Here is a 13,347-nt window from a genome sequence, read left to right as displayed (position 1 = left end):
GGGGGGGGGGGGGAGGAGAGAGAGAGAGAGAGCCGGCGATGTGCGCCACGGTTAGCACGCTAAGCCACGCGTGAATCCGTCATTAATACCGTCACTCCGGAGACGATGGAGTCTGCGATCGCTCGGCTGAAATGTCAGCTGAGCGAGTCAAGAGCCGGGCCATTTGTGCTGCTCCCTCTCTCTCTCTCTCTCTCTCTATCTATCTCCCGAAATGGGAACATATTGTTCGCCGCAATTGTGCGTGACGCGGATTGTACGCCTCGGAACTTCGAACTTGGAACGAGTGTCGACGGTCTTGAGAGGAATAAACGGCGATTTGGAGATATACCGGCCGTTATTTCGTCGCTTAACGTTATTCGGGGGATTCGTACGTGATATAAAAGGAAACTAGTCTCGTTGTAATTACTTACGGTTTGTTCGACAGTCGATTGTTGTGCTTGGGCGTCGAGCTCTCCTCATCGCGCAGCTTCTTACCCATTCCGCCGATTCGATGCGGCGGATCCCTCAGTGCGAAACTCTTCGCATAATGACCTAAATGAAGCTCCTTCCGATTGAATATCTCGCGCATGTCGCGGGGGTAACTCGAGTAGAAACGTACCCAAGAGGCGTACGCTAAAGAGAAACAGAAGATATCGTGCAAAATATCAACAATTAACCTGCCGACCATCGCTCGTGCTCCACTGAGGATATCGAATTCGATTACATTGTTAGTCACATGAAAAATAAAAAAAGAAATAAGTCATGCGATGCATATGGTAAAAAACACATGTCACCGAATGCATAATTAATTTGCAGTCGATTTTAAATTAATTGATAGCACAGGCCGATAAAAAAAAATGTTTGCCAATTTACATATTGATTCCTTATTAGCAAAGGACAAAAGTCGTCCCATGAATAGCAAAAATATTTGTTTGTTAAAGATACAGTAAAAATACACAAACATGCGTTGTGTTCAAGAGTAAGGAAAAACAGTAAGAAAAATTCGGTTCATTCTTTTGAGAGAAACGCGTCCGAAAACCGGTTAAAGTCGAGAGACATCTTCTCCGAGTACACTCATCTCATCTACGCTTAAGAGGTCACGTGCAACTCAGATGTAATGATCAGTTACATGTAGTGCGCCCTTATTAATCGCAGTTCCATTAGGTTCCACGGGGGTTGGCCCACGCGATTCCGTGGGGTGTGTGCGCGCCCCGTGGCGGGCTATTAAGGGGCATTAACGGTGAGGGGAGGGAGTAGTCGAGTCAAGTGCTGCAGCTAATAGTCACCCTCGCGTCCCTTCTTAACGTCTTGTGCTTGTGCGCGCGGGTGAGAAACTCGGGGGATCTCTGGTCCTGAGAGAACTCGACATGTGCGCGCCGGCACGCCGTTCCGTGCGAAAAATCTCCCGGCTCGAACGGGGGAGTGGATAAATTTGGTTCCCGATTGTTTGTAGGTTGTCTAATTTTTACGCGCCTCTCACGGTGGGGCGTTTTGCAAAGTGAGGAGATCGCTACGCCAGACCGATAATCATTCGCAACGTTATCATCATAGCCGATGACTGCGATGATATGCGATTGCGATCAATGACAATCAATGACCAAGTCGCCGAATAAGAGAACTAAATTTCTCGCTTTACGGTGTGAACTGCTCTTTTTTAAACCGATTAAATGCAATTTAGAAACTAATGTATTTTGACACCCGCTTGAATAGCATCTATCATTTCATTTGAAACTTAATTACGTTTAAGGAACAAGTTTCATCGAATTCTTATCCAATTCGTTTCGTCTTACAACGCCGAATGGAGCAGATTTAGTCGCAAGTAAACGTTCCGCTCGGACTTTCCCCTCGCGCACAAGTGTCCGCAATTTTCATAATTCTCTCGCAGTCGGACTTATGTCTCGACGTTTTCCGTCCTGATTTCCGTCTGCTTCCAATCTGACTCCTCCCTTCCGCACATAAGAAACCCTGCTGAAGTCTTTCTCGTGGCTTGGTGTCAGCGTTGAAAAGGGAGAAATGTTTTTCTCCATTTAGCACATAAATCACACGCGGGGGCGGTGTGTCTAGCTGAGAAGCCGGGGCGGCGGAGAGAACGGGGTGTAAGAGTGGGGTAGCATTGTTCCTAAGTGATGTAACTGCGTCTTATTGTATTTGTATCCTGTATCGCATTGTTAAGAGTCTCTCGCCACAAAGCGTAAGTGGTTTTGGCGGAAGTCACATTCAGTGGTTGGATTGTGTCGGCCACCCCCTGTGAAAGGCGCGCGAGCGATATACACTGAATTCGATCTAACTCACGACGAGTAAATCGGATCGGGGACGACCAAAAATATCGTGACAATGTAATTTAGTGAAATATATTTCTTTCTTTAAATAAATACCGCCTTTTTTGAAAGAAGTTGATTTCAAATTGACCAAAAAATGTGAGGCCGAGGGCAAATTTATTATTTTAAATCCATGCGAATATGATTTGATACATCACCTACGTTTTAACTTCTATTATCACCGTATCGACAAATTGTAGGTAACTTGAATGAGCTCGAAAGAAACGACCCGATAATGAAATCCACGTGAGATCGTTATTATACTTCTGTTAAGTAAAATTTAAAAAAATACTAGCAAAAAATTATGACGAATTGGATATAGGCGAGCTCCGACACGAGGCTCAAATCGTATATACGGGATGGAGTGGATGAATCCCTCAGGTTAGTGGCGAGGGTCGCTGTTTGGGGATCATTCTATAGAGCTGTACTTGCTATTGAAGGCTGTTCGGCTCTATTGGGGTGATAATGTTACGAATTAGCGAGATTTCCACTTCTCCGCTCGTCGGCCAGCCTCCGCATCGGCGGCGAATTAAATAAATTTCGGAATTGCCGTGAGGATATCGCCCACGTACCGCACTATATTCCTATTGTGCGTCTGTTGCGCGAACGTCTTTACGATCTTAATTCCAACATTGAAGTGTACCATGTATACGTATTATGCCCGGAGTGCAATGTTATCGCTGACTTAAGAATAACCGATCTTCTCCTCGGTTTAATTATCATACTATGACTCTCTCTTTAAATAAATAAATATATAAACATTTTTTTTTATTAGAAATTATTTTTATATTCGCGTGAAGAAATTATCTTAGGAAATTATAAGCTTTTTTATTTTTTCGAAATTTTGCCTCTTTGTTAAATCTTTAATTCTACAACATAGTAAGAGTTATGCTAGCAAAATAAGTTCAATTTCAATTCTAATAATAATGTAATATAACCCCTACTTTGACCCTGATGCCTTAAATTTTTCGCCGTTTTAGTATCAAAATAGGTTATTGGAGATAGCATTAAGATTCGATTTGTGAAATTAAAATTTCAAAAAAGAAGTTAAAAAATATCAATATCGTTAAAATAGTCTATAGGCCGTTTAATTAGGAATAAACTATCCTTAAGGCCGTCAGAATAGTATCCAAATTTCGATAGGGAGCTTATCCTGAAAATCGCAAAATAATGCGTATACTACATTATTCTTTTGATAAGATAATTACAACTTTTGAATATCCTTTTCTTCGTATTACTATTTTTCAAGGGAGATTTAAAAGTATTTTTTGTAAATATAATAACTTTTGCCGATGCATACAAACACCTCCCGCTTTCCTCTCGTTCGCTCCCTCGTAATTCCAGTTCACATGCGAAAAGTGCAATACCGGGGTCACGACCGACGGCGGCAATTAATCTATCAATCACCGGGTACGTGCGGAGGAACGGTCAAGTGGTTAGCTGTGTAACGTCACTCAAATCTGGGGCGGCTAAGCGCTCAAAAACCGTGGCTAACCTTCGTGTAAAGCCCCGGCTGATGCGGGACAATTTCGAAGCTCGAAAACCTCTTAAAAAGATTAATGATCCCGAATTTCCTTTTTGGTATCGCTTGTCGTTCGCGCGGTTATAGCAATCGACCACAGTATCGTGACACAGTCGTTAATGCACTCCCGCGAAAGTAATAGTCGCGAATTGCTTCGCATTACGTCCTTATTATCGCGTTAATAAAACGGAAGTTTCCTTCAGACTCTCTTCAAACCTGATAGAGACGAAAAATGTAATAGAACTGAATAAATATTAAATGTAAATATTCATATTTGAAGACGATAAAGTTGCTTTTGGTGTCAAATAAGGCGGTCGAATAACGGGAGCATTTTATATAAAAGGAAGCAACAAGTGATTAATTGATGATATTTATACGAAAAGGCAAGCGGAGCCGCGGGGAGGAAAAAGTTCACCGTGTGCGCGGAGAGGGCTAATGTCTTCACTTCGTGAGCGTATTAGACCAGGAATAATGGATTTATTATTGCAGCAAATAAATTCTTCTCCGTAACGACCCTAATAGAGTAACCGCGGCATAGCAAACAGGATCATCCCTGCTCGCCCATAGACTATGTAAATATCCGAGTGGCGGACGAGGCGAATGTGAAGGGAGACGGAATAAGAGCCCCATAACGTGTGCGTGTAGGGGTTGCTTTATATGCGAGGGGGGTGCCCACTGGAATTGGCTTACTCTACCCTGAAGTCAGCTCGCTTTCGTTACAATCCAACTGCGTCAAAGTGGATGTTTCAGCTCATCCTTCGCGACTTCTCATCAACACTTCGTCCCTCTCGCGACGGCGAAGATTTAAGCTTTTACTGCACGAGTATCTCTTAAAACATGCACTCGAATATACACGCCGATAACAATGAAAGGGTTATTTAAGCGTTGACGAAACGACTTATCTCACTACCGTGCCGCTAAGTTTCGTATAGTTTCAGTACAAATTATCATCTTAGAATTAGTACTTGGTCTATGAATGTTACATTCGGTTTTGTTTTAATTAACGACATATAATGATTCCAATTTGTGAAATCTCAAAGCTGTGCAGATGAATTATATATATATAAAATTATATATAATATAAATATAATATATATAATATAAATATAATATATATAATAAAAATAATATATATAATTATGATAATTATGCAATGTGAAAAGTTGCGCTCACCTTTGCACGCTTTCATGCTAAGTTGCCGATTCTCCAATATTAGATTTTCAAAATCGTTTTGAAGAGCGGTAGCCGCCGCCTGAATGGAATTGTGCCTAGAGAGAGGTCCCACCAACTTGTCTAAGACATCGTTCATGTCCTCCTGCTTGATTCTGATGCGTCTCGACTCAAGCATCCGCACGAACTCGATCTCCGAGGGCGTTAGAAAGATCGTGGCTGTGCCGGAGGATCCGGCACGTGCGGTTCTACCGATTCGATGAACGTAATCCCTAGCCGAGATCGGACCCGTGTACTGAACGACACAATCTACCTTCGGCATATCTAATCCTCGCGCCGCGACATCCTGGATAATCGAACAGAAGAAGCACAACTTACACCTCGTCGCAGAGCACGCGCGAGTCGACCGACTTGTCTTTTTAAGGCAAATACATAATTTTCATTAAGTAATTACAGATATCACATTAACCATTAAAATATTCATAAACATTCAACATATATTCATAAAATATTACATAAACATATTCATTTATGACAGTAAAATAGAATGAGAGTGTAAAATATCCTTATTTAATTACACAGCCATAGTTTTGTTACTGAAAACGGGTTTGTCCAATCGGCTGATAACTTCTTCAGCTTAATTTTGATAAAACAAATTTTAACTTCATTGCACAAATCGTGACAATTTTGCAGTGTATTGAATTGAATATCTTAATTTTTTTCACGAGAAAATTAACAAATATCGCAAATTATTTGCTTAATGTAAAGCAAATGTGTTTTAATAATAATGCACATTTTAAGAAAAAAAAAATGGAATGTTTCAGCCGTTCCCTAGAATGGCTGGGAAATTTCTTCCTAAAAATGCATGTGCGTGCACGCATTATGCAGTCGCTAATACGCCATTTTACATCAAATATTAGCCAGACTTTTCTTCTAGGGACTCTACTAAGCCCGAGTAGGCTCCACGAGGAGGAGCGGCAACGGCGAGAGTCTGCGACCTGCTGGTACAAATGTCTTACAAACCGCGGTGATTTCTCGTTTTGTGGCGACGTGAATGCGCACGGCTGGCAGCGGGCGCCCGCTGCGGGACCCCAACGGCGAACGTTTGAGCACGGCCCTGATTTTCTACGTTCAGCTAGCCGATGATTTACCGTGTCGAGAGCGCACGCAGTCTCTCTCTCTCTTTCCGCTTGACGGACTCCAGGGACTAATCCCAGACCACCAGTGGGGGGCGTCGCGGCACCCCGGAATTCTTTCGCGGCACGATACGGACGTACCCGTGTATTCTTATTACATCTTTTCCTCCTATTAATTCACCACACGTCGACGACGGCGCGATCCGGGCGCCAGTGTGAAGGAATACGAGAAAGAAGCCTCCAAAAGAGAGAGAGAGAGAGAGCTCTCGAAATAAATATCGATCGGACCAATATCCTTTTCCCCGGACTCGCTCTGTGAGTTCCGTTATATTTCATGCTTCGATAAATTTATATACTGATAAAAAAAAAAACAATCTCTAGCTACTTTTTATTTCGTGCGATTAAGAATATTAACAAGAACGAGGACAACTTACACGTAAGAGATCGAGAAGCAGGAAATATTTACGAGGAATCAATGAATACTCACGAAATGTCAAGGATAATAATAGAACGTACAAAGCAATCGGAGCAATTTGAAAAGGAATCCTAGCATATATACCTTAAGTGAAATTAAATGGAAAAATATTCGTTAAATATTTTCACGTATTACGTTAATTAAATCCATATCGTCGCTATGGTAAATTTCTTTTCCAAAGAGAACATCTCTGTCACACACAGTAAGAAATTTCCTGCTAAACTTAACACATTTCACATGTCCCAAATGGTCACAAACACGAATTTTTGTGTTACTTCAACACAAGATGAATAAGTTAAAAAGTAATACAAACATTACATCAAAAATTGACCCAAAATTAATATCCATATGTAATATAATTGACACTGAAATATTGAATGTGTTATTTTAATACTCACACACATCGAATATCGGCTCAACCCAAATATAAATATTGAGACAACATAAACACAATATATTAAATTAACGTACGTTAAATAAAAATTTAACACAAACACTTTAGCAAGGACCAATTTTGACGCAAATACAAAATATTTATCGTGCAGGTAGATGTTCGACGCGAACTTCGCGAAGTATTCTATAGTCACTTTCGCACGGCGATTTCAAGCGGAGCATGTGCACTTAGCGCATTAAAATGATACAAGCACGGTACTTGCCACCGGTTTCAAGGCACGTAAAGAAAGCGGCGTGCTGAAGGGCGATCGATGGCGGCGATTAAGACAAACGATCGTTTAAGAAAGGGACCGGGCTCGCGGGCCGCGGGATCGAGAACGGATTGCCCCCTCAAAACATCTCACTCGAGTCATAGATCACACCGGTGGATCCGGATCCACCACCGCTGAGAGCCGCGGAACATTCCGGCCGCGGGTGCCCTCAACGGGCTTTTCAACGTGGAAATTAATAACGCCGCCGTAAAACCTACGTGGTAGCGACGCCGTAAAACGTGGGCGGTTGCTATCGCGCATTCCGCGGATCAACATTAAAGAGTTAAATATGCCCGACGTCTCTCTAAGTACACAGTAAATTATTCCGCTCCCTCCCTCGTCTCCCTCCTGCTCGTGTCGATGTTGGCAAGGCGGCGTTGATGCTCTCGAATGTACGAACGTCACGTTAAAACTTCGCTAAGTTAAAAGTGCAATCTGCGTCGAATTGCGAAAAGTGTTCGAGAGGTGTTCATCAAAGGATAATAAATATCGGAATATTAATCGATCTTCGAATCATCATAAGGCTGTGCTGGTACACACTCGCGTGCTTCTAAAGATATGCAAATACAGATTCGATCGTAATTTTAATCCTTCCGTGTTCTAATTGATTCACTTCGTCGCCACGAGGAATATTGTTATTTCATTCGCGGTGTAATTTCTTTATTCAAAGTTCGACTTGCCGGATAAATTACGGCGTACACGAGACCCGAGTATGAATGAGACTGTGAAAGAATACCGCTCGCGCAGGAAGCTATAAAGTTCGACAAGCGACTGTTCGGAGTCAGTTTTGTATATTTCGATCGCGCTGCTTTTCTTTCACCGTGATAATAACTCGAGACGCAATCCGAAAGAACAGGTCGCCAATTAGACGCAATATGTAGGTCTTAACGAGGGCAGCGGAAGGAAAGAGAGAAAGAGAGTATAACGAGGACTCGCGGCGAGACTTCGGAATTTTCGTCGGCCGCAGGATCGCCTGATGGAAAAGAATTAATTCTTACACCGCGCGTAAGTTGTCACTCGTTCGCGTGACGCCGATCGTGAAGTTCACAATCCGCATCGTCCTGCCGCGATTTAATCTCTTTTTCTTCCTCTTTTTCCTTCATTTGTGCGCGTTCTTCCGATGTCCACAATATTTTCGGACACGTGAAAGCGCCATAACAGTATTTCACGCTAAAATTTAAATTAGCCGATGAGGAAAGATATATAATGAGACCGGCGGCGTTTTATTTTTTCGACGGTTCCCGCGCGCGTCTAACGACGAAATCGATCGCTTTCACCGGTAATTACGACGGTTAAGGTAGCCGTCGTGAGTTCAGCGCGAATCAGAAAGTTGCTCTGTTATTCGACATCGGATTAATTCGGCCGATGTAATACGAATGTAATTAGCGACGGGGAAAGAAAGTTGTCCGTTACGTTGCGAACATTATCGCGTCATGATTAATTATGCCGTTCACGGAATGCAATTAGCGCAACGGGCGCTTCCATCGAGTATCCCGCAAATAGATAAATATTTCGGGGTCGCATATTTATCGCAATGCAAATTAAAAATATCCTGCTACCATTAGATGAGCACCCGGTGCGATTTGTTTTGCGCAAAATTAGGAATTTAGAAATTCGACGAACAGAAGAAAAGTAATGTTGTCGCGCGAATTTCGGGTTAACTAAACGATTGCTCGACCGAGCAAAGAAATCGCACACTCGGATACAGAGAACTGACAAATGATCGTAATTATACTCATTACGAAAGCTTCATGCGCCCGCATAATCTTTAACCACCGATCTCAGCGTGGGTCCGGAGGTATTAAATTCTCTCTCTCGAAAGAATAAGCCGCGCGATAATTTACAACTCAGGGAGTGCCGGCAGATATTTCCGACTTTTCTTTAGCTCTACGCTTTCTATCTTTCTGGGTTTTAATCGATGTTAATTCTTGCGGCGTCTAAAACGTCTTATAATTTCGAGAAAAATAAAAAACTCGGGAAATTTTCATATTTATAGCATGTAGTCGATCTAATAGGAAACATTTCATCGATATACGTTCACAAAATCTTGGTAGTCGGAGCATTTCGTGCAATTTTCGACAATATGGAATGCTAAACTCACCGTACACAGCAGTACTCCGCTTTCCGCTTGCCTGAATGTGCTAAAAACTTTCGTCCTCTCCTTTTGCGTCATATTGCCATACAGCTTAAAGAATTCCACGTCAACCAACGGATCGGAGTCTTCGTCATCATCGTTTATCGGTTTCGTAAGGACTGACGATAGAATCTCAGTATGGTAGTCTACCATGTCTTGCGTAGCCATGAAGATCAATATTTTATGTTGCCCGGGAGCCTGTATAAATTTTAAAAAAATTGTATAGATAGTTTCGCACTATCACAAAATAGTAGAATCGCTATATCGTTTTTCCGATGGAAACCGAAATGTTCCTTACCTGACATCTCCCAGCGATGTAAGCACTCAGAGTGACCATTCTTAATTTAGATGGAATGACTATATAACTCTGGGTTACACTTTGTGGCACTACTAAATCCTCGTTGACCTCACTGATATCACCACCGCTCACTTCTAAATTTTCCTTAGCCGCGTCAATGAAAATCGGGTTCCGCATCGTCAGACCAGCCAATTTTTCGACGGCTTGTGTCAAAGTCGCGGAAAGTAGAATTGTCTTTCTTCTCGATTTACTTTCCTCGCGATCTTGCTCGATTTCTCGAGTACTTTCCGTTCCTGAAACGGATATCTTACTCATGTCGGAATATTTCGTATTTCTCTTTTTCTTCTTCACTAGAACGGTATAATTAGTGGCTTCATCATTATCACTCTCATCACTCGAATGATACATCTGTTTCTGTGCACCACTATCTTCTACTATTTTATTATTTTCTTCCTTTGAATTTTCCTGCACTAGAGCTTCGACATCTTCATCTGTATATATTTTCTTAACATTCTGCTTCAACATTTTCATAGGATCATATCCTGATTCATCTTTATTAACACTTGACACTTTTAAAGCACTCACTATCCTAAATTGTATAATATGTTATCATGTATTAATTATAATTATTAATAAATATTGAATCACTCTCAATATGTTAAGTAATTATGTTTTAAACACTTACATTATATATATATATATATATATATATATATAATGTAACTGTTTATATAATAATATTCTTTATATAAAGAATATATAAATATATAAATTATATAATAATATGTTTATATAGTATANTATATATATATATTTCAGATTATATATATATATATTTCAGATCACATATATATATATATATATATATATATATATATATATATATTTCTGATAAAAAAATTATATATATAATTTTTTTATAATTTTATTATCAATTATATATATAATTTTTTTTATCAGAAATAAGTATTATAAGTATTATAAATATTATTATAATAAGTATAAGTATTATTTCATTGCAAAATTAAAACCTACTCAGAGATATCTTTTTCATATCCCATGTCAAGCATTCTATCAGCTTCGTCCAATATGAAATATTTAACCTCATGCAATTTCAATGCTTTCGTGTGCTTTATGTGATCTAATAATCTACCAGGAGTAGCTATTAATATATTACACCCTTTTCTCAATCGTGCCTTTTCTGCTTTTCTCTTTTCCCCACCAGTTAAGTATCCTGGTACGATCCATGTAAACGGCTAAAAAAATTTAATATGATCTTAACATGTGCATACAAATGTAACAAATATTAATATATACAAGTTATATTTTTTTCAATTTACTTTAACCAATTTTATGAAACACTCATATGTTTGTAAGGTTAATTCTCTGGTCGGTACGACTATAAGAGCTGACAAACCATCATTTCTATTTAATTTGGGTGTAATTTTATGTAATGATTCGACAATAGGTATAGCATAAGCTAATGTTTTCCCAGAACCTGTCTGAGACCTTATTAAAATATCTCGAACTGAGAATATCTGAGGAATCGCTTTCTGTTGAACTGTTGTCATCTTTGTAATATTCATATTTTGTGCTAAATTTGATATCTGTAAGAGAAAATCGTTGACACATAATATATAATATATATAAATATCCTCCATTTTATATAATAGGTGTATTAAATAAGTATATAATAGACTAACCATAAATGGATGAATATTGAGACTTTCAAAAGTAATTTCTGTAAAAATTGGTTCATTTACAGGTTTTACAAGTCTCTGGCCAATGGTTGGTATATCGGGGTTATTCCCAAATAAAGAAGAGATTTTTCCACCAGGTTTGTGCAATAATCCTAAAAGTTTGTCTAATTCCTTGTCATCATTTGGAATCTTTTCTTTATGTTTTTTTACTATTTTTTTATTTCTAACCTTTTCTTTTTGTTTATCCTGCTCTATCCTTTCTTTTTTGTCTTTTGACACAGATGGTTTCTTAATTACTACTATTTCAGGTTCTTTGTTTCCTATACTATTTTTATCAATGTCATATTTCTGAATTGTGCTTATATTTAATTGAGTCTGATTCTTAAATTGACTTGAAAATATGTCGGAAAGAGATTTCTTCTGTTTATTCTCTGACATATTTCTCTTCTTTGCTAGCAATGTTTTACCAAAGTATTCTTTTGCTGTCTTAGTAAAAGATACTATTGGTTCATCTGTGGCACCAGAATTTAAAGCAGATGAAATTCCATCAGATTTTAAGGTTTTCTTATCTTTTGTATCAGGCTGTTTAATCTTTTCTGTCTCTCTAACTTCAGTTATTGTATTTTTAGCTTGAAATGAAATCTGCGACTGCTGCAGTATGTTATGAACGCTAGTTGAATCTTTTAATTTCTTAGCAAAGATAGCTGGCAGAGATTTCTGTTTAATTCTTGTTTTGCCTCCTGTCTTTTGTACATTCATATTTCTTTTCGATTCTTTATTATACACCGCTTTTTGCAAAGATTGATGCTTCAATCTTTTAACTGATGTCTTGGCAACCTGGCCCTTTTTCTATTAGTTGGAGCAAAATGATCTATTATAGGTTAATTCACTCATCTATTCTTGCATATTTATTAAGCTATTACTTATTAATTGTACGGATCTTGTGATATTTCTGAAATTTTCTAAGTTTATGGTAGTTTCATAAATTTCATAACCTGACCTAACCTAACATTTACCTTTTTCGCGGCAACAACCGGTTCTGCTGTTACGTTTAAACAAATATCTATGTCTTGAATCGCCATTATGAATTGCTTAGCAGGTAACCACTATTTTTACGTATTGCGTATTATATACACTTTACACAATAAAATATACAGAAATATCGCGCAACTTAGAACCACATGGTCGAGCACGCTGTCGAACATATGATAGAAAGAGCGCATGCGTATTTCTACAGAGTGCTATTCAGAGCGCATTAATATCACGCACACATGAGACAATACTCTTTATGAATATATGTCCTATATAATTATATGAAAAATATTAAAGTCACACACACACACACACACATACACACACATTTATATATATATATAAATCATAAAAAGGATTATATATATTAGTACAAAAATATATTTGTTGAAATATCTGACGTAATATTTTATACCTCTACGATATTTTTAAGAAATAAAAAATAATATAAGTTTTTGTTAGATATTATTATATGTATAATTGCGCACGTGTAGCAAAAAGCATATTAATTAATTTAATAATAAACTTCAAGAAGGTTATCAATTCTCCAAACTATAAATCAAAAATAAATTTACATACGCATATTTAATAATGAATTAACATATGTTTCGAAAACAAGTGACTCACCCAAGCAGAACAAAGTCACGTAAAAGATGACATTAAGATGATATCAAAAAATAATCATTTATAGGAAATCAAAATGATATCATTTAATATCTCAAATAGAACGATAATTTGTTGGTTTTTGTGGATTACATTATAACTTGTCAATGATTTCCTTACTTACAGGACATTGTAGAACTTAAGCCCTCCACAGTCAACTGTTTATATTTCTTTTGAAATTGCGTTCTAATATTTACTCCCAGTACTGAAAATCTA

The 13,347-nt window shown here is 38.5% G+C and overlaps 1 protein-coding gene across 2 annotated transcripts in view; it reads right to left on the bottom strand.

The window, feature by feature from the left end:
• LOC106745502 (probable ATP-dependent RNA helicase DDX31) overlaps positions 1-12,627 on the bottom strand; it is a 15,889-nt gene extending 3,262 nt beyond the window's left edge. For both annotated transcript variants that reach the window (XM_014621172.1, XM_014621171.1), the window contains exons 1-8: positions 12,453-12,627; positions 11,440-12,285; positions 11,077-11,343; positions 10,772-10,992; positions 9,737-10,325; positions 9,406-9,636; positions 4,993-5,335; positions 411-612 (exon numbers count right to left, since the gene is read on the bottom strand). In XM_014621172.1, the coding sequence (XP_014476658.1) occupies positions 411-612; positions 4,993-5,335; positions 9,406-9,636; positions 9,737-10,325; positions 10,772-10,992; positions 11,077-11,343; positions 11,440-12,285; positions 12,453-12,518 (2,765 nt within the window). In that variant the 5' untranslated portion in view covers positions 12,519-12,627. The remainder of the gene's footprint in view (positions 1-410; positions 613-4,992; positions 5,336-9,405; positions 9,637-9,736; positions 10,326-10,771; positions 10,993-11,076; positions 11,344-11,439; positions 12,286-12,452) is intronic.
• Between the last annotated feature and the right edge of the window lie 720 nt (positions 12,628-13,347).

This window comes from Dinoponera quadriceps, unplaced genomic scaffold (assembly GCF_001313825.1).
Source record: "Dinoponera quadriceps isolate SergipeBrazil2010 unplaced genomic scaffold, ASM131382v1 scaffold1769, whole genome shotgun sequence".
Taxonomy (NCBI): domain Eukaryota; kingdom Metazoa; phylum Arthropoda; class Insecta; order Hymenoptera; family Formicidae; genus Dinoponera; species Dinoponera quadriceps.
The sequence above is the reverse complement of the archived record's forward strand: the minus strand, read 5'-3'. Positions and strand labels throughout refer to the sequence as shown.